The sequence below is a fragment of the Mizuhopecten yessoensis genome, unplaced genomic scaffold, assembly GCF_002113885.1.
Source record: "Mizuhopecten yessoensis strain PY_sf001 unplaced genomic scaffold, ASM211388v2 scaffold10403, whole genome shotgun sequence".
Classification (NCBI taxonomy): Eukaryota; Metazoa; Mollusca; class Bivalvia; order Pectinida; family Pectinidae; genus Mizuhopecten; species Mizuhopecten yessoensis.
The window spans coordinates 27,109-54,966 of record NW_018408529.1 but is presented as its reverse complement, the minus strand read 5'-3'; the positions used below and the strand labels follow the sequence as shown (position 1 = coordinate 54,966).

General features: G+C 35.7%; 2 protein-coding genes across 4 annotated transcripts in view; one reads left to right on the top strand and one right to left on the bottom strand.

Annotated features, from left to right (window-relative positions):
- The window catches only part of LOC110460459 (DIS3-like exonuclease 1), a 34,707-nt gene extending 23,407 nt beyond the window's left edge, over positions 1–11,300 (bottom strand). The window contains exons 1-6 of one of the 3 annotated variants that reach the window (XM_021513382.1): positions 11,128–11,300; positions 9,278–9,441; positions 8,195–8,328; positions 7,686–7,837; positions 7,120–7,201; positions 1,511–1,655 (exon numbers count right to left, since the gene is read on the bottom strand). In XM_021513382.1, the coding sequence (XP_021369057.1) occupies positions 1,511–1,655; positions 7,120–7,201; positions 7,686–7,837; positions 8,195–8,328; positions 9,278–9,437 (673 nt within the window). In that variant the 5' untranslated portion in view covers positions 9,438–9,441; positions 11,128–11,300. Of the gene's footprint in view, positions 1–1,510; positions 1,656–3,037; positions 3,068–5,436; positions 5,467–7,119; positions 7,202–7,685; positions 7,838–8,194; positions 8,329–9,277; positions 9,442–11,127 lie in introns of those variants that run through there. The other 2 variants (XM_021513380.1, XM_021513381.1) reach the window with 2 other exon arrangements.
- A 3,101-nt stretch (positions 11,301–14,401) lies between these two features.
- On the top strand, positions 14,402–27,071 carry LOC110460461 (apolipoprotein B-100-like). The gene is made up of 11 exons (XM_021513387.1): positions 14,402–14,641; positions 16,486–16,539; positions 19,523–19,674; positions 20,572–20,669; positions 21,141–21,306; positions 22,312–22,485; positions 22,580–22,728; positions 23,072–23,387; positions 23,968–24,144; positions 24,866–24,961; positions 26,657–27,071. Exons 1-11 carry the CDS (start codon positions 14,566–14,568, stop codon positions 26,840–26,842), a joined length of 1,644 nt encoding a protein of 547 aa, XP_021369062.1. The 5' UTR covers positions 14,402–14,565; the 3' UTR covers positions 26,843–27,071.
- Positions 27,072–27,858: the final 787 nt, after the last annotated feature.

Below are 27,858 nucleotides of genomic sequence, written 5' to 3'. Positions count from 1 at the left end.
TAAATGGTTTTGTGGTTCCACCTTGCACAATACATTATGGTATTTACATAACTACACAACTTATATAATTTTATATATTATTTTCGTTTGGAAATCTGACCAGATAATAGCAGCAAACGACAAAAATGCATTGAGAAACCCTTTCAAAATGGCGCTCTGTGTTGGTGTCAAGCGTGACGTCATTAGAACCGAGGGTCAAAAAATTACGCTACAAATTCCCGCGCTTTTCTAATGCAGCAATATTTGCGTAGCGTGACATGAATCTAAAATTTAATTGTTTTCCCGTTGAATACTATATATACATTTCACTCATATAAAACGGATATGTGTTTACAGAAGACGGTTAATATTCTATCCAAGGTCCAGTACATTGTCAAAGGAATTTGTAAAAATTGCGACAGGCATAAATGATATTTTATGTAAATCATGTTAATCTCTCTCTCAGAAGATGACGTTATTACCAAGTCGTTGACATTTAAATGTACAGTTAAAATGTAAATTTGCGTGCTTTGGGACAATTCTGAACGACAAATTTAATGCCATTAACAAATATATCAGTTCATTCATCGTCATCTTCATTTTTAACCTTTCTCCGTCAACATTGACGATTACGAAATGGTGGTCTTGTGCTGTAGTTCGTTGTTACATCTATGTACAGTGATTGTTTTTATAATTTGCTATAGGATAAAAACAGGTTAAAAGCAGTGAGTGAGTGTTAGTTATGTTGTAGGTTTTGTATATGTTTGTTTGTGTTATATGTGGTGCATGTCCTGAAATCTGTTAGTGTTTCTAATTGGATTATTGTTTTGTGTAGGAGGTTCCACTGTGTTATGTTGATGGAAATAATGTGGTTGTTGCTATATACTATACTATACTATATACTAGTATATATAAATATTGAGGTCCAGCAGCTTTGCGGCTGCATTTTCTTGTTACTATTTTTATCACCGACTTTCCCAAAAATTGAAACTGACCACACTGGACGTTGGCTTCAGGTCGGGTCATTATCAACATAAACTTTCATTAGGAGATATATATTTTCAGTATCGACTTGATTTTCAGGTAGTCAAAAAAACTTACTTCACTAAATTGTCCCTTTGAAATTAACCCCTAATTTTGTGAAATACATACTTGCAGCACTTGCAGATATATCAATTTGAGAAGCATATTACATTTACATTTAAGACTAAATTGTTTTAGAATCCAGGGGGACTGTCTATTTAAATGTTCAGCACTCAGCAGGTACATGAAGGTGATACTTTCACCAAGGCAGCCAGAGTTTGATTCCCCGATCGGACGTGAAAAAGTATGGGGTCACCTGCCCGACCACATGGGTTTTCTCCGGGTACACCGGTTTCCAATAGTAAGACCCCCTGGGGGCTAACATCCAGGCCAACAAGAGAGATTAGTATAAGTTGTAAAAACATTTTTCATAATTGTTGTAAAACAAATAAAGTTCATATTAACGGAACAACAGGCAAGATGACAACAGTGTTACAAAGATACCTACCTTTTGTTCTTGTCTCTAGAGAAGCAGTGATCGAGTCCACTAGATCTGTTATACTGGGCAAGATCATCTTCCAGAAGGTATCCAGGTACTCCTGAAGTGTCAGTACAAATACGTTCATCTGGCGATTTCCATACTCGGCTATCACCTGCAAATTGATCATCACACCTCCACTTGTACATCATACCTGTCGATAGGGATCTTATGAGGGACCAGTGACACATAGCGAGTTATTCCAGAAAGAATTATATGTGTTTTAACAATCAAGAAAGTGTCAGATTGGTCGTTATAAACAGGTGGTTTAATTTTTACAATATAGGATATGCAACATGACTCTAGAGGTTCATTGAAGTTTATAAACAATAGAAACATATCTTATCATATACCGTGGAAGGAAACCGGCTTCTGTTTAAAACGTTTTACTATCTCAAAAAGAATACAATTTTTGACTGTATAATCATTACAAAAGTTCCCAGAGGGATCTTGGCGCCCACCATTGTACCATCTTCATTAGTTTTATGTCAGTTCGATCTTTTCTCTTCTTTTCTGTTATCTGTTTAATAAGTTCCCTGCCTGTCCGCCATCTTTTTATCAACCTCAAAAGTTAACATGCACAACTCAGGACCAACAGGAACCTACATATCAAATTTGAGAAAAACACCTCCAGTAAATTCTGAAAAATAGCGATAACAAACTTAAACTGTAATAAGATGGCCAGCCGATATTATTTGATATGCATAACTAAGAAAAAGAGGAATCCTTATGTGAAATTTGAGAAAGCCCCCGCCAATACTTTTTGAGCAATAGGGCTAAAAACAATTTACTTCTAAATTCAATATCACCACACCTGCCAGCCATCTTGGTTTTCCAATCATCCCCAAAATTTGAAATGTGGAACTAAGAACCATTGGGAACCTTCATGTGAAATTTGAGAAAGACCCCTCCTGAACATTCTGAGAAATAACGCTAACAAACTTTCATTCTCAAATTCAAGATGGCATCTGTTGGCTATCTTGGTTTTCCCTTCTGTCACAAAATTTAATATGTTTAACTAGTGACCATGAGGAACTTTCATGTAAAATTTGAGAAAGACCCTTACAGAACTTTCGGAAAAACAGCACTAACAAGTTAACTCTTAAATTCAAGATGGCTGCTTGTCGCCCATTTTGGTTTTGTGATCAGTCCCAAAAACAATATGCATAACTAGGTATCATGGGGAACTTTCATGTGAAATTTGAGAAAATCCTTTAGGTCTGGGAAATAGCACTAACAAACTTTAACTCTCAAATTCAAGATGGCTGCCTTTCGTTCATCTTGGTTTTGTGATCAGTCCCAAAAAACCTTTACAATATGCATAACTAGGGATCATGGGGAACCTTCATGATAAATTTAAATAAGATCCCTCCAGTACTTTTGGAGAAACAGCACTAGCAAGAATTGTTTAAGGACGGAGGGAATGACGGACGGACCACGGACGCAGGGTGATTTTAATAGCCCACCATCTGATGATTGTGTACTAAAAATAGATACCTGTTTGTCCTGAGTGACCATTACAATAAGTATCTGTTTGTCCTGAGTGACCATTACAATAGATACCTGTTTGTACTGAGAGAGCATTACAATAGATACCTGTTTGTCCTGAGTGACTATTACAATAGATACCTGTTTGTCCTGAGTAACTATTACAATAGATACCTGTTTGTCCTGAAATAAGATCCCTCCAGTACTTTTGGAGAAACAGCACTAGCAAGAATTGTTTAAGGACGGAGGGAATGACGGACGGACCACGGACGCAGGGTGATTTTAATGGCCCACCATCTGATGATTGTGTACTAAAAATAGATACCTGTTTGTCCTGAGTGACCATTCCAATAAGTATCTGTTTGCCCTGAGTGACCATTACAATAGATACCTGTTTGTCCTGAGTAACTATTACAATAGATACATGTTTGTCCTGAGTGACCATTACAATAGCTACCTGTTTGTCCTGAGTGACCATTACAATAAGGTTCTGTTTGTCCTGAGTGGCCATTACAATAGATACCTGTTTGTACTGAGTGACTTTTATAATAGATATCTGTTTGTACCGAGTGACCATTACAATAGATACCTGTTTGTACTGAGAGACCATTACAATAGATACATGTTTGTACCGAGTAATCATTACAATAGATCCCTGTTTGTCCTGAGTGACCATTACAATAAGGTTCTGTTTGGCCTGAGTGACCATTACAATAGATGCCTGTTTGTACTGAGTGACCATTACAATAGATACATGTTTGTACCGAGTAATCATTACAATAGATACCTGTTTGTCCTGAGTGACCATTACAATAGATACCTGTTTGTCCTGAGTGACCATTACAAAAATTAAATACCCGTTTGAACTGAGTGACCATTACAATAGATACCTGTTTGTACCGAGTGACCATTACAATAGATACCTGTTTGTACTGAGTGACCATTACAATAGCTACCTGTTTGTACTGAGTAACCATTACAATAGATACCTGTTTGTCCTGAGTGACCATTACAATAGATACCTGTTTGTCCTGAGTGAGCATTACAATAGATACCTGTTTGTCCTGAGTGACCATTATAATAGATACCTGTTTGTCCTGAGTGACCATTACAATAGATATCTGTTTGTACTGAGTGAACATTACAATAGATACCTGTTTGTCCTGAGTGACCGTTACAATAGATACCTGTTTGTCCTGAGTGACCATTACAATAGATACCTATTTGTCCTGAGTGACCATTGCAATAGATACCTGTTTGTCTTGAGTGAGCATTGCAATAGATACCTATTTGTACTGAGCGACCATTACAATAGATACCAGTTTGTCCTGAGTGACCATTGCAATAGATACCTGTTTGTCTTGAGTGAGCATTGCAATAGATACCTATTTGTACTGGGTGACCATTACAATAGATATCTGTTTGTACCGAGTGACCATTACAATAGATCCATGTTTGTCCTGAGTAACTATTACAAAAGATACCTGTTTGTCCTGATTGACCATTGCAATAGATACCTGTTTGTCTTGAGTGAGCATTGCAATAGATACCTATTTGTACTGAGTGACCATTCCAATAGATACATGTTTGTCCTAAGTAACTATTACAATAGATACCTGTTTGGCCTGAATGAGCATTACAATAGATACCTGATTGTCCTGTGTGACCATTACAATAGGTACCTGTCTGTCCTGAGTGAGCATTACAATAGATACCTGTCTGTACTGAGTGACCATTACAATAGGTACATGTTTGTCCTGAGTGACCATTGCAATAGATACCTGTTTGTCTTGAGTGAGCATTGCAATAGATACCTATTTGTACTGAGCGACCATTACAATAAGTATCTGTTTGTCCTGAGTGACCATAACAATAGATACCTGTTTGTCTTGAGTGAGCATTGCAATAGATACCTATTTGTACTGAGTGACCATTCCAATAGATACATGTTTGTCCTGAGTGACCATAACAATAGATACCTGTTTGTCTTGAGTGAGCATTGCAATAGATACCTATTTGTACTGAGTGACCATTCCAATAGATACATGTTTGTCCTAAGTAACTATTACAATAGATACATGTTTGTACTAAGTGACCATTACAATAGATCCCTGTTTGTCCTGAGTAACTATTACAATAGATACATGTTTGTCCTGAGTAACTATTACAAAAGATACCTGTTTGTCCTGAGAGACCACTACAATAGATACCTGTTTGTCTTGAGTGAGCATTGCAATAGATACCTATTTGTACTGAGAGACCATTACAATAGATACAGGTTTGTAGCGAGTAATCATTACAATAGATACTTGTTTGTCCTGAGTGACCGTTACATTAGATACCTGTTTGTCCTGAGAGACCACTACAATAGATACCTGTTTGGCCTGAATGAGCATTACAATAGATACCTGTTTATCCTGAGTGAGCATTACAATAGATAACTGTTTGTGCTGAGTGACCATTACAATAGGTACCTGTTTGCCCTGAGTGACCATTACAATAGCTACCTGTTTGACCTGAGTGAACATTACAATAGATACTTGTTTGTACTGAGTGACCATAACAATAGATACCTGTTTGTCTTGAGTGAGCATTGCAATAGATACCTATTTGTACTGAGTGACCACTACAATAGATACCTGTTTGTCTTGAGTGAGCATTGCAATAGATACCTATTTGTACTGAATGACCATTACAATAGATACATGTTTGTACTAAGTGACCATTACAATAGATGCCTGTTTGTCCTGAGTGAGCAGTACAATAGATACCTGTTTGTGCTGAGTGACCATTACAATAGGTACCTGTTCGTCCTGAGTGACCATTACAGTAGATACCTGTTTGTCCTGAGTAACTATTACAAAAGATACCTGTTTGTCCTGATTGACCATTGCAATAGATACCTGTTTGTCTTGAGTGAGCATTGCAATAGATACCTATTTGTACTGAATGACCATTACAATAGATACATGTTTGTCCTGAGTAACTATTACAAAAGATACCTGTTTGTCCTGAATGAGCATTACAATAGATACATGTTTGTACTAAGTGACCATTACAATAGATCCCTGTTTGTCCTGAGTAACTATTACAAAAGATACCTGTTTGTCCTGAGTAACTATTACAAAAGATACCTGTTTGTCCTGAGTAACTATTACAAAAGATACCTGTTTGTCCTGAATGAGCATTACAATAGATACATGTTTGTCCTGAGTAACTATTACAATAGATACATGTTTGTACTGAGTGACCATTACAATAAGTACCTGTTTGTCCTGAGTAACTATTACAAAAGATACCTGTTTGTCCTGATTGACCATTGCAATAGATACCTGTTTGTCTTGAGTGAGCATTGCAATAGATACCTATTTGTACTGAATGACCATTACAATAGATACCTATTTGTCCTGAGTGACCATTTCAATAGATCCCTGTTTGTCCTGAGTAACTATTACAAAAGATACCTGTTTGTCCTGATTGACCATTGCAATAGATACCTGTTTGTCTTGAGTGAGCATTGCAATAGATACCTATTTGTACTGAGAGACCATTACAATAGATACCAGTTTGTCCTGAGTGACCATTTCAATAGATCCCTGTTTGTCCTGAGTGAGCAGTACAATAGATACCTGTTTGGCCTGAATGAGCATTACAATAGATACATGTTTGTACTAAGTGACCATTACAATAAATACCTGTTTGTACTGAGTTACCATTACAATAGATACCTATTTGTCCTGAGTGACCATTGCAATAGATACCTGTTTGTCTTGAGTGAGCATTGCAATAGATACCTATTTGTACTGAGAGACCATTACAATAGATACATGTTTGTACTAAGTGACCATTACAATAGATCCATGTTTGTCCTGAGTAACTATTACAAAAGATACCTGTTTGTCCTGATTGACCATTGCAATAGATACCTGTTTGTCTTGAGTGAGCATTGCAATAGATACCTATTTGTACTGGGTGACCATTACAATAGATACCAGTTTGTCCTGAGTGACCATTTCAATAGATCCCTGTTTGTCCTGAGTAACTATTACAAAAGATACCTGTTTGTCCTGAGAGACCACTACAATAGATACCTGTCTGTACTGAGTGACCATTACAATAGGTATCTGCCCGGCCAGATGATTGTAGAACCAATCTGCTGCTGTATAGGTACTCCTGGAGCAGAAAAAGGTAGATATAGTTCTTCTGTCACGTAATCTTCGAGCAGAGGAGGGAGGTGTGATGTCAGATAATAATATAACATGTTCTTCCTTGCATAGACAGAGGGCGGTGAGAGGAAGTTCTTTTTTCCGACTTCATCTAGTGTAGATAGATGGAAATTTATTGCTTTATTATGTAAAAAGCAAAGTTTTTTTATAATTCATATAGAATTCTACATCAACAAAATGCCTAATATCAACTATTCACAATTTACAGTCAAATTTAGATTAAAAGTTTGGTTTAATTCTGTTTAACGTCCTATTTACAGCTAAGGTCATTTAAGGACGTGCTTCCATGTGTGAAGTGTATGCGTGCTTGTGTGTGTGTGTGGGTGTGTGCAGGAGACAGGGTACATCATGAAGCTTCTCTATTCACTGGTTAATTAATCTAGAATGCTGATAAATAAGTAGCCGAGTATTGTGAAGTCTTGAAGCCATACCTGCTCTGCCAGGTTGCCAGGTTTTCTCCTCGTAATCTTTCACAGTAGGAAAACTTCTGGAATTCATTGTGGAATATGACGGATGCTTTTCTTTTGTCCCGCACAAGATTCTTCAGTCTTGTATGTAACCGCCTGTTACCTTCATGCTGTACCTGTTTAGAAATCAATGACTTAATTAATTATATGGTATTCTACTTCCCTATCTGTCCAGTCCAAGCAGGAATTTCCCTGTGTATTTAACTCATTCACTCCTGAAAATTCATAGTGAACTATTCCAACCTTTGAATTGGAAGAGTTCAAATTTGTCTTCAGGGGTGAATGAGTTTAAGGAATATTAGGAATAGGTAACCAGGTACAAAACCCATGGAGAAGTACTCTGGGATAAGTGTAATAATGAATTTGTGATCTGACTGACAACATTATTATCATGAATAAAGTTAACAATGAAAATGCAAAATAGATTTGTCTTCCTTATGACATGTTTGTATACCTGATTATATTATACATACACTATGGGCGACTGTCTGTAGGAATACAATGCCTGTCAGCTGGGGTAGCTCCAACACCTCCAGGTATTCGCGGGCCACTTGGCAGTCTGGTACAAGGTAGTGGGTCACATCAGCAGGAAGCAAACCAACTTCATCTACAACACAATTAGCTTCTTGATATATAATGATTCTTAATAGACAACACACACATATTCATGTAAAGCATTTATATTTCAGTTCACAATGCTGTTTGTTGTGTTCAATATATCCTTGCAGTCTGACATAGGTGACTGTCAACCTCTGAAACCTCCAATGAAGGGGGTCTCCTTCATTCCACATTTCCAACAAGGGGGGTGGGGGGTGGAGTGTGTGAAATGTGACTGAAACTACTTTGCTCAATTTATCTTTCCCTTTTTATGTATCAAAATAACTCCAAAAGCATTCATTTGATTCAGACACACCTGTTATGATCATGAGTGAGATTGGTAAATTTTGAGTCTGAGTCTCCCTCCTAATGACAAAGGGTAAACAGCTATGGTCTGAGTAATGTGTAATCAATGCTTAAGCCAAATTTACATCAATCAGAATGTGCTTCAATTAAAAGCTTTTAACATCAACTGTTTGATTGAGGTAAAGGAAACAGACGCATGTATGACAATTTGTTCGTTTGTTTAAAATGATTGATTGGAAAAATAAAACTTAAATTCGCTATAGGGGAATATGCAGTATTTTTGACTTAGGTATATATACCCCAAGAAATAATTACTCTGGTTTGGTGACAATGCATAGGGATTTATGTAGCATTTGCAGAAAGATTATTATGCAAGTCAGGTTGAAATTTTTGCAGGGCAAAACTTCCTGTACTTTTTACTTGCATTATCATATAACATATTGCCAAGTAGTATAGTATATCAATACTTTAAGGGTAAGAAAATTTAAATGTTGATTTATCATACCAAAGCATTATTTGAAAATCTGATTTAGCAGGTAGGTAGATTTCTTACTAGTGCATGTATATAACAGGCTATAATAAGCAGCTACTTTTGTTGGTTGACAAAATTACAATACCTATTGTTGTGTGGTGACAATATAGTAAATACATACTGTTGTTTGGCTGGCAGTCACTGAGACACAGGGCACTATGACAGGGAACTGTCTCGCGGCGGTACACTTCTCTCACCACCAACAAATTTCTACCCTGGACATTTTTCAGACGGAGATACTTGTTTGATTTTTCTAATTCCTTTTCTTCGTTAGGGATCATTTTCCTACAATAAAACATAACAAAAACTATCGTATAACTCAGAAATTTATTGTTACTGTCTGACATGCATGTGATTGTACTTGGCTTTCCTGTTTATAGTTATCGTTACAACAGCTATCCACTGCAAAATCATACCTTGACATTTTTAAATTCTCCCGTTTTCAACTAACAATGCCATAGATCAAAATTATCGGGTACTTTAATGGCTCACAAAAACAGAAGGTCATGTTACAGTGACTTAAATTTGAGAAAGCATCATTTATCAAACTTCCTCTATAGGCAGATATTACATGCAGCTGATTTTACTATAAGAACAATTGTTGTGATGTCATAGGGAGGGATATGATTTCTTTCATCAGACTGGTATTTACTGCTTGTCCACAATAAGGGTTGTTTTGCATGTGATACTGCTATATGTATATATATAGATGAGNTTGAATAAACCTGAAGAGCCCTGTGAAGGGTGAAAGCAGCTAGTTTTTTAGTCGGTCGTTAATTTTATTTTTTCTATATTTACTTCCTTCACATGGACATTTAATCACTTTTTATTATAGATGAGCATATATATATAGGCCATATTCCGGACTGGCCCATATCCGCCTGGCAGTCGCTATATCTGCCCAGCACACACCATATCTAATTATCCATTTAACTTCCGGTTCAACAATTTACGAAAAAATCACCCCTCAATCTAGACACTGATTAAAACAAACACGCTCATGCCTATCTGCCTTTTTGATGCTGTTCAATGTATTTGATTTCAAGCCAGAATGTGATTATATTACACATGGAATGTAAAACTGCTGTGTGCCTTAATTTTATGTGTTATCGTGAAAGATTAAACGGCAGTATATACGATAAAAAGGTTATCATATGACCATTTCCATATCCTACTCGGTAGTGTTGGGAATCACCCTCAAAATCTCTGATCAATCATCACATTTTCCCAAATGATCAATGATCGATCATAAAATGAAATGAAAATGAACAGAGAAGCAGTCCCCAAAATGGGTAAAATGTGGTGTATTCTCTTCAATTCCTGATCTCAATAACTTGTTATAATATTGAAAGTTTTCATGCTGTAGTCGAACCATTGATTGATCATAGAAAATCATGATCAATTATATCAGTCGGACGTAAAATGATTAAATTGATTAATCGGAACAACACTACTACTTGGGCCGAGTAACTCTGTATCAGCCCTTGGGCCTCCAGTTCTTTGGGCTGATACAGAATAGGACCTGGAAATGGTCGTATAATAATCTCTCAAGATCTACAATAAACAACCAAAGTTTACTTGTCTAAAAATGTAAAAATGAAAGTAAGGCTACATCAAAGAAGGAAAAATAACTTTAAAATCTTTTCTGATGGTACATGATAATTTGTGGTTAAGAAAAGTTCAACAGGTCAAAAGGTATTGTATGACTTCCGATGGCGGATCAACATACACATACATGCAATAATATNGGGGGGGGGGGGGGGGGGGGGGGTAATCTTTTAAGTAAATTCATAGAAAAACACCCCTAGATCCGCCACGGGTTTAATTTAATTTAAATGCAACTATTTCAGGTCTGGGATGACCCTTCTTCACGACGAGAAAGAGAGATCGTCCCAATGTCTTTGATTACACTCAGAGTCGGAGTCAATAATCATTTTTAAAATGCACTCAACGCTTGTTGTTTCAACTTACGTCAAGTTACAACGACGGTCATCATAACGTTCTATTTCGTCTTTTCATGGCAGAGTAATTAGAATAAATTAATGTCCAACAGTATGATATGAACATAGCATTTCTCGTGATTTATGTTAAATTAGCACTGACATCCCCATGAATGCTTCCCGCAAATTATTCTTCAAATTTTTCAGAAGACTACTTCCGGGGTAGCCTAAACGTGAAATGAAGGAGCGCAAATCGGACATGCAATCCGGATATGAAATTTTTATGTTTAAATCACATTTCGTAGTATTTTTTTTTTTCGAACTCTTCACGTGTAACAACAGTGAAATATGATGCAAAAATTACATTCCAGAACAATGAGCCATAAAGGGATTGAATCTGTATTTTCCACACATTAATCAACTATAATCAGAGACGTATAATACATATCTGCTATAATGAAATTAACTGTAAACGGATGAAAATTTACTTAAAACTATATTTTCATATGTTATCATTAATGTCGGTTAAATTCATATTCATTTTTTCTCAATCATCATCAATGCAAAGTTAAACCACTATTAAAGACTTAATTTCTTTTTTTTCTTATCTGTTCAGTTGAGTGGGCGGGACATTCACAAAAAGAAATATTATGGTTATTCAGAGACGTAGGCTATATATTACAATTGTAATATATACCACCCTGGGTTATTAAATACAGTAAATGGGAGAAAGTTACTTTTGCCGGGAGGGTAGAAAGAGAAATTTCAATTTGGGATAGGTTCGGCAAACGCAACACATGGAGGGTCGTGAAATTGACGGGGAAATCTGACATTGCATGCTTTATGACGTCATAACCTCACCCTAGATTGCCTGTGAGAACTTGCCCCGAGGCGGGAAACATTCAGTCATCCAATATTCTGTCAGAAAAGGTTAAACAATTCTTGCAACTACCATGTTCTCATTTTATGAAAGGCATGCATTTTTTCTTCAAAATGGTATATAAATACAATTAAATTTCAACAGAACGACTGATCAAAATGGGCCGAACTTGCCCCGTTCTACCCTAAGTAATGCAGATACCGATATATTATTAAGGAGCATAGGACTACATTTCATGTACATTTGAAAATATTCAAAATACGTATTTACGTAACTAGCAGTGATCAACATTTAAGTAAAATTATCGTTAATAATAATATATTGTTGGTGACTCCGTTTTATTAGATTAAAGATGTCAGTCAGTTAAATTGAGTCCCATATAGCTAAAACATCTTAGTGACATTCCCTTGTAATTAGTTGGTGGGCGACCCCAGTCAAGTATGTAGCAATAGCACAAAGTCCGACCACTTCACATGGTGTTAGCCATGAGGACATTTCTATTAATAGCACTGAAGTGACGAGGTTTGTAATACCTAATAATAGTACATTGACCTATATATATATAAGCATTATACTGTAACGTCAAAATTGATAATAAAGCACGTGACGCGTATGACGTTAACATTGACATTATAGTACCGCGACACGTGTGACGTCAGCACCGATATAATGGTACCACGATAATTATGTGGCGTCAACATTGATACTGGTACCGTAACACAGAAAACATTGATATAGAGGATGCTATATCATTTTTGCTGGATAACACTAATATTTTACAGTGTACGAGTGGGTTGAATGTATTTTTTTCACGAGTGATGAGCACAAGTAAGAATATATGAAAATATTCACACCACGGAAAATCAAGAAACCATAAATATTCAGTTAAGTACATTTTTCTTTTTTTTTCTCATTAGTTTCCGAAAACAGAAATTCCATCTCCCACTAAAAAATGTTGAGAAACGACAAGAAAGTTTCAGTGCATCAGTGACGTCGAACTTGACAATACCCATCGATTGATATTTTCCGTACTACTCTCTGATTAGCGTGAATATGATAAAGGCGTAATTTTCACCGAAGAAAAAAAAAATCATCAAATTTATTTTTCCGCTATAAAACTTTATATTTTAATTGTAAAAAATGTGATAAAATTAATGGTTCCTCGGCAGATATCTTCGACATTATAAACAGTTACGTGACATGTGTTGTCAACATTAATGACTGGTACAGTGACGTATAAACGCCAACACCGATGATGGCATCACATTTTTGACGTCAGTATCGGATAATGCTACTGTGATTTTTGCTGTCAACTTTAATTATGGAGGTAAGATGAAACGTCATCATTGATAATAGGTAGAGGGATATATAATATAACGTCATCACTGATAATTAGTAGAGTGACATATAACGTCATCATTGATCATTGTTAGAGTGACATATACACGTCATCATTGATAATTGGTAGAGTGACATATAACGTTATCATTGATAATTGGTAGAGTGACATATAACGTCATCATTGCTAATTGGTAGAGGGACATATAACGTCATCATTGATAAATGGTAGAGGGACATGTAACGTCATCATTGATAATTGGTAGAGAGACATATAACGTTATCATTGATAAATGGTAGAGTGACATATATAGAGGATCTGTCATAAGTTTCCCTTCATATTAGATTTATGATACAAGTATCAAAACGAGTATCATAAATCTAATACGAAGGGAAACGAATGACAGATTCTTTGTATCATATAGTATAAAGTAAACTGTATAAGCGTGATCTGAAACGAATATTTTGCACTTGGCCGCCTCTGAAACGATGAGAATTGCATCCGCTTCACACTGACGTGACGTCTCATTGATTGTTCCTATTCGATTGTGACGTCATTTCCGGAGTGATATTACACACGTTACATAAACATAATTTACGTGATGGCTTTATGCCACTGCATAACATGGTATTCATATGATAAAACGTCATCATTGATAAAGGGTAGAGCGACTTAAAACGTCAACACTGATGACGGTACCGTGAGATATAACGTCATAATTGATAACATTTATGTGACATCTGAAGTTTACATCGATAATGGTACTATGCCGTTTTAAGTCAATACTGATGTGGTTGTCATGATGACAACTGCTTATATTATGACGCGGTAAGATGTCAAGATCACCATAGACATCAAATTGGCGTCAACATGGATTGTGGCGGGAACTGCACCGTTTACATAGCGCTGTCTCTATATATCTTGAGGTAACTCAGAATATACACTGATATGTTGAAACCTTGTTCTATTGTAGTGATATGAGATGCGACATCTAACACGTATACAGGTCAATGCCGTTTGCGCCGTACAGCACGTGTAGAGTCGAAGGGTCAACAGACTTCGCCCATCCATGGAAACCCAACTCTCTACACCACTTCACAGGCCCAAATTGAGAACTGCGAAAACAGCATTTCCTTATCTGACGTCTCATTGGCCATTAACCTCTTTTCCTCCCGGCTGCTGTTGTTTATAAGTATTAGTTGTCATTATGCAAGGTCACCGATATACTGGCGCTGTTTTAAGACACATCCATGCGGACTCTGCCTCCATCAATCATGGCGGGAACATCTCTGGTCCTTGCTGTCTGTCTGCTGTGTCTTGTTTCGGGTGAGTTTTACAAATTATCCGATGGGGGAAGAAGTTTTTTGTGATATAATGATATTGTAATAGCCATGTAATTAAATCTCTAATATTATAAAATTTCAGTATGATCTTAAAAACGATAACTCCTTTCTTATTTGGTACTACATTTATGCATGCAATGTTTCGTTTTCTGAAAAATACTCAGATTTTCACCCTTTTAATTGAGTTAAGCAATAGTAAGTCTATCGTACGGGTCCGCTAGGCCGCGCTGATGTCAAATGGAATATATATATATGTAGTTTTCTGGCTTGGTGTTCATCACCGTAGGGTAAAATTTACGTAATATTCTAATTCACATGGCGTAAGTGTTTCTTGCGAAACCCACGAAGTCACAAAGAAACAGTACAGCTATGCTTCCATTACAATATTACCCATCTGTACACATGTATATATTCTGCGTTGACAAGGTCGTGTTTACTGTTGTAACATATACCGGCACGTCAGAGGACAAACCTCCATGAGAAACAATTCGGGTGTTGCTGTCATAGTTTTCATGTGACGTCACGCCATGACTGACTCCCCATTCTTCAGTGGTATATGACGGTTCGACTGTAAAATCCCCATCCCCATTTTAAAATTTGTTAATAACAACATTTTGGTTGATAAGTTTAGCTCAGGACTGTACAACAAAAATGCTAACATTGTACAGTGATAGGTCATATTATACATGCTAGGTTGATTATATATTGCCTTCTTGCTTGTTGCGTAACATTCAAAAGGGTACACTGTAAAGAGATTGTCCTAATAACTTTTTCAAATATATGACATATTAAATACTGATAAGAAGAAACACTGTCGTGTAGATGTGTACGGTAATATTTGTTTTATGCCGTTTCCTGCCTGAATCAACACAGTTCATTGGTAAGGTGTTGTATTCCTTTCCTAATTCTTGTTATGTCGATGAAATATCATGAAGAGTAAATAACGACTGCTTGAACTTTTATTTAGCTTTACATAATTGTCTATAGCAACGGGTTTGCACTGATTTGAAATCGAACCGTTGCATAAGGTTAAACAATTCGTTCAGAAATATTTAGAGCTGAATAGTTTGCAATGCGAGAAAGACTGTCTAAAATAATGCTTCATTGAATAAATGACCATATCAAGTATGGAAACAGCTAATTTTGACTTACCGATCCACTGAAATCAGCCGAAGTTGAACAGGAAACGACACAACACAACCGTTGTCGTACACAGCTACACGACAGTGGTATAAGGATCCCCATACCACTGCCCAAATATTGTAACTAAGTATTGGAACTTATTTTCTCACATTGTGAACATAGTTTTGATAGATCATTTCTGAAAAGAAAAACATACATTGTGGGACTTTTATGAGAAATAACAGTTGACGAAATAAACAAAATTTAATCAACACTAGTGTTTTGGATGTAAAACTTGAGTGGGGCTAGACTGGGATTTGAACCCCAGACTTCAGATTACTATACCACCGCTCTAACCGACTGATCTGTCTGGTCAACGGAACTGTCTTAGCCTAACTGTGCCACATTTATATCCAAAAGGAAATATTAATATATACTAAAAACTTGATTTCCGTGCGACAGGAATCCTTTAACAAAGGTGCACCATGACTTGTGGTGTACACACCTTGGAATGGAGTAGAATGACTATTTACCGGTGTTTTCATTCCGGTACTACTAGATGTATATTCCATTGCTGCCAACCATTTCTACCTGATAAACATGCAGTCGTTTGACAGGCATGCGCACCTCTATTTTGTTCGAATTAAAATCAAGATGTCTTGTTTGGAGAGTACTCATTTCATCATGACGTTATTCTGTTTTCAGAAACCGCAGCGTTTGAGGCACGGATTACAAAACCTATTCACTGTGACAGGAATGGTAAGATTATTATTTTATTGAATAGAGAAACTCTTACCTTGTAGCTAAACATCTGATGACATTGATAAATGCATAAGGAATAAAACAGAGCTTGTAACCGTTGGATTGCAGGTTGTATTTGTACATAGGAAGTTGTATAAGTTTAGATAATATATTTATAGATGGTAGCTTGTATTGTTGTACAACTTGTAGATGATAGATGTAGATGTGATATGGCACAATGGTATACGCAAATCAGTAAATTGCAGGTTAAGGAATAGTTGATTCATTTTAAAAATGGAACGTTGCTTTCACATATTTTTTTGAAAGATGTAAATTGTATTAATTTTGTAGGTCATATTAATAGACGTAAGATTGTATTTGTAGGTTATATTCATAAACGCAAGGCTGTATATTTAGGTTCTATTTATTGACATGACGTTGTTGTAAATTACATTTTCAGTTATTAAGTTGTATTGGTAGATACATAGATTCTGTTTGTAGTGAAGGAAGTGACCATATCATATTTTTGTACAGGTGAGGTTTTACTTGTATGCGTAGACTGTATATATAGAGTGGAGGTTATATATGTAAATTATATTTGTAGGCGTGACGATGCATGTGTAAGTTATATTTGTAGTCCGATGTGTATTGATACATAGGGATGTATATTACATTTATAGATAGATATGTGTTTATACATAGGATGTATGTTATATTTGTAGACAGATATGTGTTTATACATAGGATGTATGCTACATTTATAGATATATGTGTATTGAGTCATAGGGATGTATGCTACATTTATAGATATATGTGTATTGATACATAGGGATGTATATTACATTTATAGATATATATGTATTGATACATACGGATGTATATTACATTTATAGATATATATGTATTGATACATAGGGATGTATATTACATTTATATATATATGTGTATTTATACATATGGATGTATGATACATTTATAAATATATGTGTATTGAGTCGTAGGGATGTATGCTACATTTGTAGATATATGTGTATTGCTACATAGGGATGTATATTACATTTATATATATATGTGTATTGATACATATGGATGTATGCTACATTTATAAATATATGTGTATTGATACATAGGGATGTATATTACATTTATAGATATATGTGTATTGATACATAGAAATGTATATTACTTTAATAGATATATGTGTATTGCTACATAGGGATGTATATTACATTTATAGATATATGTGTATTGATACATAGGGAAGTATATTACATTTATATATATATATGTATTGATACATAGGGATGCATATTACATTTATAGATATATGTGTATTGCTACATAGGGATGTATATTAAATTTATAGATAGATATGTGTTTATACATAGGATGTATGTTATATTTGTAGATAGATATGTGTTTATACATAGGATGTATGTTATATTTGTAGATAGATATGTGTTTATACATAGGATGTATGTTATATTTGTAGATAGATATGTGTTTATACATAGGATGTATGTTATATTTGTAGATAGATATGTGTTTATACATAGGATGTATGTTATATTTGTAGATAGATATGTGTTTATACATAGGATGTATGTTATATTTGTAGATAGATATGTGTTTATACATAGGATGTATGTTATATTTGTAGATAGATATGTGTTTATACATAGGATGTATGTTATATTTGTAGATAGATATGTGTTTATACATAGGATGTATGTTATATTTGTAGATAGATATGTGTTTATACATAGGATGTATGTTATATTTGTAGATAGATATGTGTTTATACATAGGATGTATGTTATATTTGTAGATAGATATGTGTTTATACATAGGATGTATGTTATATTTGTAGATAGATATGTGTTTATACATAGGATGTATGTTATATTTGTAGATAGATATGTGTTTATACATAGGATGTATGTTATATTTGTAGATAGATATGTGTTTATACATAGGATGTATGTTATATTTGTAGATAGATATGTGTTTATACATAGGATGTATGTTATATTTGTAGATAGATATGTGTTTATACATAGGATGTATGTTATATTTGTAGATAGATATGTGTTTATACATAGGATGTATGTTATATTTGTAGATAGATATGTGTTTATACATAGGATGTATGTTATATTTGTAGATAGATATGTGTTTATACATAGGATGTATGTTATATTTGTAGATAGATATGTGTTTATACATAGGATGTATGTTATATTTGTAGATAGATATGTGTTTATACATAGGATGTATGTTATATTTGTAGATAGATATGTGTTTATACATAGGATGTATGTTATATTTGTAGATAGATATGTGTTTATACATAGGATGTATGTTATATTTGTAGATAGATATGTGTTTATACATAGGATGTATGTTATATTTGTAGATAGATATGTGTTTATACATAGGATGTATGTTATATTTGTAGATAGATATGTGTTTATACATAGGATGTATGTTATATTTGTAGATAGATATGTGTTTATACATAGGATGTATGTTATATTTGTAGATAGATATGTGTTTATACATAGGATGTATGTTATATTTGTAGATAGATATGTGTTTATACATAGGATGTATGTTATATTTGTAGATAGATATGTGTTTATACATAGGATGTATGTTATATTTGTAGATAGATATGTGTTTATACATAGGATGTATGTTATATTTGTAGATAGATATGTGTTTATACATAGGATGTATGTTATATTTGTAGATAGATATGTGTTTATACATAGGATGTATGTTATATTTGTAGATAGATATGTGTTTATACATAGGATGTATGTTATATTTGTAGATAGATATGTGTTTATACATAGGATGTATGTTATATTTGTAGATAGATATGTGTTTATACATAGGATGTATGTTATATTTGTAGATAGACATGTGTTTATACATAGGATGTATGTTATATTTATAGATAGATATGTATTTATACATATTTACATATATTTTGTAGAGGTTAGATTCCACCGTGGCCACCAGTACCTGTACCACTACAGTACCACTGTGGAGACGACCTTTGTGGGGACTACGGCCTCCAAATCCGCTTTCAGACTAGACTGTGAGGTAGTGGTGGAAGCGAGGAGGAAGTGTGAGGCTTACCTGAACGTTAGTATAAAACAGTGTCATTATTTATCACGTGATCTGTCATCCTAAGTTATTAGATATCTGATCTGCTCCTGTGTCCTTGTTCCTTAAGCCTGTTTAAAGGGAGCTTCGTCCTTTCTGTTAGCATGCGATATTGATTCTTACATGACATTTGATGACAACATATATCACTGTTTTACACGTGACCTAATGCTTCTCTCTTTACATTTGACATTGACTCTTGTTTTTTTACATTTGACATTGACTCTGTTTTTTTACATTTGACATTGACTCTGTCTCTTTACATTTGACATTGACCCTGTCTGTTTACATTTGACATTGACCCTGTCTGTTTACATTTGACATTGACCGTCTGTTTACATTTGACATTGACCCTGTCTGTTAACATTTGACACTGACCCTGTCTCTTTACATTTGATATTGACCCTGTCTCTTTACATTTGACATTGACCCTTTCTGTTTACATTTGACACTGACCCTGTCTTTTTACATTTGACATTGACCCTGTCTGTTTACATTTGACATTGGCCTTGTCTGTTTACATTTGACATTGACCGTGTCTGTGTACATTCGACATTGACATGTCTGTTTACAGCAGACTTTGACCCTGTCTGTTTAAAGTTCACCTTAAGATGTCTGTTTTCGGCTGACCTTTACCCTGTCTATTTACAACTGACCTAGGCAAGTCTGTGTGAAGATGACCTTTACCCTGTCTGTTTACAGCTGACCTGTACCATGTCCCTTAATTTACAGTTGTGTAATTGACATGTCCGTTTCCAGCTGACTTTGAAATGCCTGTTTACAGTTGCCAGTGGTTTTTGTTTTGACTTGGTCTTACTGCTTCAAAATTCTGTTTGTAGGCTGACTTAACCTAAAACCTTGACCTTTTGTTTACAGGTGACCTCGTGTTCACTGTTCCACAGACAACCAGGGGAAGGCGACGTCTATATCAAAGATACAACTTTATCAGCAGACGTAACACATCTCCTGAGCAGGTAAATATTATGCCATTCCTGCCCTTTTAAGAATTAATCTATTTACAGAAAACTAAGGAAGATTCTTTGACTCACAATCTCTGGCTCCAAACCATGCCACGTCGTTGTTTGTGATATTTTCTGTTGACATTGTTGTGTTTGATATTAATTGTTTTCTACGTAATTGTTATATTAACCTCCTGACATTTGTTATTGTGATATTCATTCATCGACAATTTACATTATAACTTGTAATATTAAACTGATGAAATTGTTAATAGTGATATTAATTTGTTAGCATTGTATATTGGGATACCTATCTGTTGACATTCAAGATTTTGATATTAATCTGTTGACATTATATAAACTTCACTGTAATATTAATTTTGTTAACATTGTAAATTGTGTAAATATTAATCTGTTGACTATGTAAACTGTAACGTTTATCTGTTTACATAATATGTATGCTATTATAAACCGTTGACATTGCAGGGAGATGTACTTTCAGTTTGACAGCGGCACTATTCGCCCTCACACCATCGTCGTGGATAGCGAGGAGACAAACGATGCTCTTAACATAAAGCGTGGGATTTTGTCAGCGCTTCAGATCAAAATCATGGATGGAGAACCCGGAGATCAGGACCACACCATGGAAACCGTAAGTCAGTTACCCCAGACTTTGTCCTTTAATTAAAAAAGATTTACAATATGTTAATACTGATTATATTCAAGCGCTTCCCATTATCACATATATATAACATGTGCATGAATGATTTCCCATGATGAAGACCTCTAATAAAGATTTACAAAATGGTAATACTGATTATATTCAAGCGCTTCCCATTATCACATATATACTACATGTGCATGAATGATTTCCCATGATAAAGTCCCCTAAAAAAGATTTACAAAATGTTAATAAAGATTATATTCAAGCGATTCCCATTATCACATATATATTACATGTGTATGAATGATTTCCCATGATGAAGTCCTCTAAAAAAGATTTATAAAATGTTAATACAGACTATATTCAAGCGCTTCCCATTATCACATATACTACAGTTGTGTTAATGATTTCTCTTGTACTTTCCCATGATAAAGTCCTCCAAATGGGGAAAAGACGTTCGACTAACTACTGCATTGCCTGTTTATTACATATTCTGAAAGTCAGCAGACTACTAGTGACCCGTCCAAGATACATTTGTGTTTGATTGGACGTAAAACTTGCATGTCGCGTCATAGAATGATGTCATTATACATTTTATTTCGTCATTAGTGAATATTTCACATTTAATGAAGCTCCAGTGCAATGACTGTCGCTTTCATTACAGTAGCGAAATTCCATATTGAGGCATTTCAATGGCGAAAATGTAATATCTTTATAATCAAAGCTATTTCAATGGTCTTTTATTACAGATATTGATTGCGTTAAATGTGTCACAATAGTTTTCATTAATAAATCCATGTTCTAACCCCCACTTTCATCCATGTACATGTTGTACATTACGACGGCGCTACTGTAATTATAGTTAAATTAAATTTAAAAAACATTTAAAATATACCATAATTCATATTAAAAGACAAATTCGATTATTTTTATCTACATAATTAAGGAAAGCTGTATCTATATTACTTGTTTGACTGACACGTCTTGTTGTAGGTGGACGTGTTAGGTACCTGCCCTACCGAGTACGAAGTGGAGAGTCCGGGCAAGGTATTAACCTTCAGAGACATCACCAGGTGTCAAATTCCGCACTACAGTTATCGTCAGCACAACCTGTTCTCCATGATCAAGAAGGTGTATGGTGGCTTTCTGAACAGTCCTATCGATGAGGTAAGCTTTAACAAATCACAGAGAATATTGATATATTTCGTTTTCAGCTGCACAGATATTATTTAAAATGTTTTTTTTTTTTTAAATTTTGTAGCTAATTTATCCATTCAACTCAACAATAAAATGTGAGCACACTTTAGGAGATAACAACAGACTTGAAGAAACAAGATGTCTTCAGCAACAAGTGTTTCGTCCTTTTGCACGCGAGGGAACTATAGTTGCAACATGCATGGCTAATATAAGGTAACTGTGATTATTTCAGGAGTGCATAACTAGTTACATTGTTATTAGACCAAATATAATTATATCGGAATAACTAAAATGGCTCAAATTTTGCAAATGCATTTTTTCTTATAAACAGATATATAAGAAAGTAATGTCATGCCTCATGTTTGATAATATAACTACGTGAACCAGTTGATTTCTAAGTCCGGCTTACAAAGAATTAAAAGAAGTATAAGATTAAAGTCACCTTTTAGGCAAGGTTCTTATGTATTTGTCTTTTCTTGAGTTAGTTCAGTTTCATATGTTCTGCTTGTCCATTTTCACTGTTAAAGTCCTTGAGATGAACGTGTCAATTTTCCAGTCAGCATCTGGTCCTACAACAAACAAGAGATCTTCTCGAAAGCAATGCTAACCGTAAAATGAGAGGAAAGAAATCAGGCAGCCTCGGGTACGAGTTTGATGATCTAGGAGAGAACATTCTGGTGACTAAAGATGATATCAGTCACTGGCTGCATAAACTCACAGTTTACGACGGCGCCCTGGAAACAACCCCTAAGTTATTCCATGAATTCCTGTGGTTCCTCCGACAAGCGCAGACCAACGATATTTTGGAGGTTTTGGCAGATGTATGGAATTGTCATGGAAACCAAGGAAACTACTGCAATAAAAAGTTTCAAGTGAGTAGGTACATGACAGGGATACTCATTGAGCGTGTTAAGTAAAGTGTTTCGGGGATAGCGCATGAACCGAAAGTACTGTTATAGTGTAATTTTATGAAGTTTATGTCAAAATAAAACTGCACTGGAGTTTTTCTCTTAAACAAATCAAAATTCGCGTCTAATACATCCCAGATGATACACGTGCACAGGGATGTAATGAGAACGGGTCGTATCAATGAGACTGTTCGGGGTACAGAACGAGACAGTGATTAAGTTAAATTACAAATGTAGTGGAACTGAACTGGGTCGATCACTGGCGCCTAGGAAGCTCATTTGGTTAGAGCTTCCGATTAGATTTTGAGGGTCCTGAGTTGGAATCCCTGTCTGACCTCGCATTTTCCCGATCCTGTTACAATGATGTTGGTGAACACAACTTGTTTCAAGTACAAGGTATACGCTATGCTAGGGGATACGAGAACCTGGGTTGTAAATAGAATTGTCTTCGGGGGCGAAGACTTGGGAAAAGGAGTTTATAATGGAAGTAATAGTTTAAACATATTTTATACGTTACATATTGGTCTTTGTGTTACGTTCCCAGACACTGGAGCAGGACTACCTTCACGATGGTCTTCTAGCTTGCGGGACGGATGCATGCATCAGTGCATTCACACAGACCATGAGAGCAGGGCATGTCAGTAGGTGGCTGGAGTATATGTTTGTATACGATGTCGCCCTGTACCACGAATCGTCACCAGAAGTTGCTAGCACCATGCTGGTGAGTACTCACCCTGCATACTTCACGCCTCACGTAAGAGGACATCATCCACACATACAAACTGATTAGATAGCCTAACACTTGATTCTGGTAAGTAGACATCCCTCACAAACAGGGCATGTGCCTAGACACCAATAACAAGCCATGTTGGTGTGAATCATCACATTCCATGCTGGTATGTAGAGACATCCCTTTTACCCTGATAAGCCAGGCTGGAGAATATACCACACATAACCAATGATTTTGAGTAGACACCATTCATAAGCCATGCTGATGAGGCTGGTGAGTTAGAACCACTCATGATCCTTGCTGTAAGTATCCTTCGTAAACCCGGCTTGTGAGTAAGACATTCTCATCAATAATGCTGGCAATCAAACATCCCTCACACTTAAAGTCGACGAGTAGATACCCCTCAAACGTAAGTAGACACACGATGCTGTTAAGGAGACACATCTCACAATTTTCCAATTACACTGTCATATTGTCGTTTCTATAAGCTGCGGTTCGTAATACTCAAGTATACTTCTTCACGGAGTGTTTATGTTTCTGTATTTACTGTCAACTCATTCACCCCTACAGTAACATTTGAACCTTACCAAATCAATGACTGGGCAAGTCCAGTTTAGATATGTAGGGGTGAATAAGTTAATCAACAATGATAAAAAAATAATTAATGGCTGTACACATTTTAATGACAGTCGTCTTATTTAATGGATTTCAGGAAATGTGCATAGAAAGGAGCAGAGAAAGTTGTTGGTTTCCCCTGAGTATCTTGATCAACAAAATTGCGACTGCTGGTAGAATAGCAATAGATTTGGTATGTACTCAACTTTCTATCAGTTCATCATAAATGGGCGCTGAATACTATCAGCTAGATGTTTGGGGTGAATTAACATTTTAAATGTTTTGGTTGAATTAACAAACGGAAATATATATCTACAGATTTGTATTGCATACTATGAAAGTTAGTGATAATAGGCGTCCTATTCTAAACGTTTTTGTTGCAGTAACAAACGAAAACATATCCTCAGATTTGTATTGCAAACCAACTGATTCCTATAACTATCTTGGTTTTCATTCAAGGTCAACATAGATTAACGTACCTTTTTGTTTGTCATCTAAATTAATACCAATAGTCAGTGATTAATTTAAGTTAGAGGAGCGGTTAAACAATGCTATCCGGACGAAATTATATTTAACGGTATTGAATAAGATAAGGAGAAGGTCCGATTTCCGATATCGACCAAAAGATTGCCAATACAAGTAAAAATGATATTATACCGTTTGTTACAACATTCAACTCGAACAATTGAAAACATACTTCCATTTATGAAAGTTCAGTTAGAATTTTTAAGGAATAGTCAAAAATGAAACGTGTCTTGGAGAAGAGGAACATGATTGCAAAAGACAACCAAAGAATCTTAGACGTCAACTGTGTGCGTCTGAACTTGACGACAAAATGTTAATTACAGCGTGACAAAGTGTATGAAACCGAGATGTAAAAGAATGTCAGTCCATCGGCCACAAACCAAAATTGAGTGTTCAAACGATCAGTTTTTAGTTTTAACAATTTATCAAATGAATACATCAGACATTATTGAAAGAGAATTAAAATAGAACATGTCCATTAAAGTTCTTAAACCGGGCCTTCACGCAGGAAATTTCGAGCAATCCGTATAGACATGTATTTGATATGTTCAGATGAACCAGGTATCTTGCTTTGAGATATATATTTGTTTACTACCAAATTGTTCTAACGTTCTAAATATGAATTCATTTGAGGATTTCTATAATGCTCCGTTTCTTTTTCCGTGTATTTCATTGACGCATTTAACGTAAGTACATACATTGTCATCATTTAAAGACGTCCGCATTATTAGAAAAAGTATATTAATTCAGGTGCCGCCGCCGCCGCCTGTTTTCGTTGGTGTTCGCACACTAATTCAACAAATTCGATTCGCATATGCAGTAGAAATGGTGTCGTGTTAAACATATAGTTGAATTTGCCATTTTCCGAGATTCATGGGTATTTGATATATACATACATCCAACTTCAGTAGAAAGCTGGGAACTTTCCAAACCTGTCTGCTTAGGTTTCTCAATCCTGCCATCAGTATGTCTTCATCCAACCATCAATTATTAAAGTGTGTCTATATGCATTTCTCTCCTTTCCTGTGCAAATACGACATAGCTGTTCAGGAGAGGAGAGATGTAAGACATTTCTATCTTCTTTGTCTTTTTGCAAAAAATATATAATGCAGAAATCTTGATGCCTCATTGTGGTTCCTGAGCTAGTTCTGGTGACTGAAATGAGAAAAAACCCACCCACGTGACTTTCAAACTGGTGTAAAACCCCTCGCGACCTTCGGGTTTCATCCTATTTGAAAAAAACACTTGGATGTAATTTCTCTTTCCTATATGCCTGGGAATGAAACGATTTATTGACATGTGTATACTTTTGCGGGTTAAAGAAATGTTTACCTTGGTACATGTATATTTTCGTTTGTTACAGGAATCTGGACCTGTGTATCGGACTCTCCATCACGTCCGTGAGACAATGGGGGATACGTGTCACAATGGGATTTCATCGACCTTAACCCCTCCTGAGAAACAGAATGCTATTGGTGAACTTCTTCAGATGATAAAAGTAAGGCCAAGAAACACAATTATTGAACAACTGGATAGTAGTGATAATTAGCCACCTTCCCTGTTTGACCGTCAGAACCTTACCTGTATGACCGTCAGTACCTTACCTGCATTTTACCGTCAGTACCTTAACTGTATGACTGTCAGTACCTCACCTGTTTGACCGCCAGTACCTTAACTGAATGACCGTCAGTACCTTAAATACCGGTATGAATGTCAACACCTTACTTGTATGACTGTCAGTACCTTTCATGTATGACTGTCAATGTTTTATCTGTATGACTCAGTACCTTAATAACCGGCATGACTGCCAGTACCTTGATATCCGGTATGACTGTCAATACCTTACCGGTATGACCGTCAGTACCTTGATTTCCGGTATGACGGTCAGTTCCTTACTTACCGGTATGACTGTTCAGTACCTCACCCGTATGGCCTTCAGGTTTTCGTGATTCCCTTTATTTGCTGTAACGCAAGTGTGAAAAAGTGTTATCTTTGAGAGTAGGAGGAGAGTCGAGTGGGCCAGTAGGGTCAGAGTGGTCAGTGGTTCTAATTAATGAGTTGTGTCAACCACAGCTGTACATATCAGTGAGTGTCTGCGGAGGGTCTGTAGTTGTTTATTTGTTTACGATTAGGATTGCGATATAAATGTAGAGACATATTACTTGGTTCTAGACATTTTATTAAGTTTTCAATTAAAGTTCGGACCGTTAGGGAGAATGTTGATTGAGAATGACCGGTGTCATGAGAACAAAGGGTGGTGTGTGTTACAGTGGAGATAGGGCAGGTTGTGTGGTGTGATAGGGCAGTTGAGTGTTGTGTGGGGCACGAGAGAGGACGTAACTCTGAGAGAAAGAAACTACTGGACATGGGTTGTGTAAATACGTTGCTATTAAATATCTATTGAACATGTGTGTAAATAAACAGTAAATAGTGAACAGTGCATTGTTTCATTATTAAGACAACAAAAGTCAAACCAGTGGCTCCGTCACATTTGGTGGCAGCGTGATGGGATCGAGAGGATTGAAATGAATCAAAGTGCTTGACTAATTTTGGAACTATTTACGA

Bases quoted from the DNA above. Each gene is read 5' to 3' on its own strand.
- LOC110460461 (XM_021513387.1), top strand. From the start codon at position 14,566: ATGCGGACTCTGCCTCCATCAATCATGGCGGGAACATCTCTGGTCCTT. The intron at 14,642-16,485 runs GTGAGTTTTACA...TTCTGTTTTCAG, and splicing joins TCTGCTGTGTCTTGTTTCGG to AAACCGCAGCGTTTGAGGCA. The intron at 20,670-21,140 runs GTAAATATTATG...TTGACATTGCAG, and splicing joins GTAACACATCTCCTGAGCAG to GGAGATGTACTTTCAGTTTG.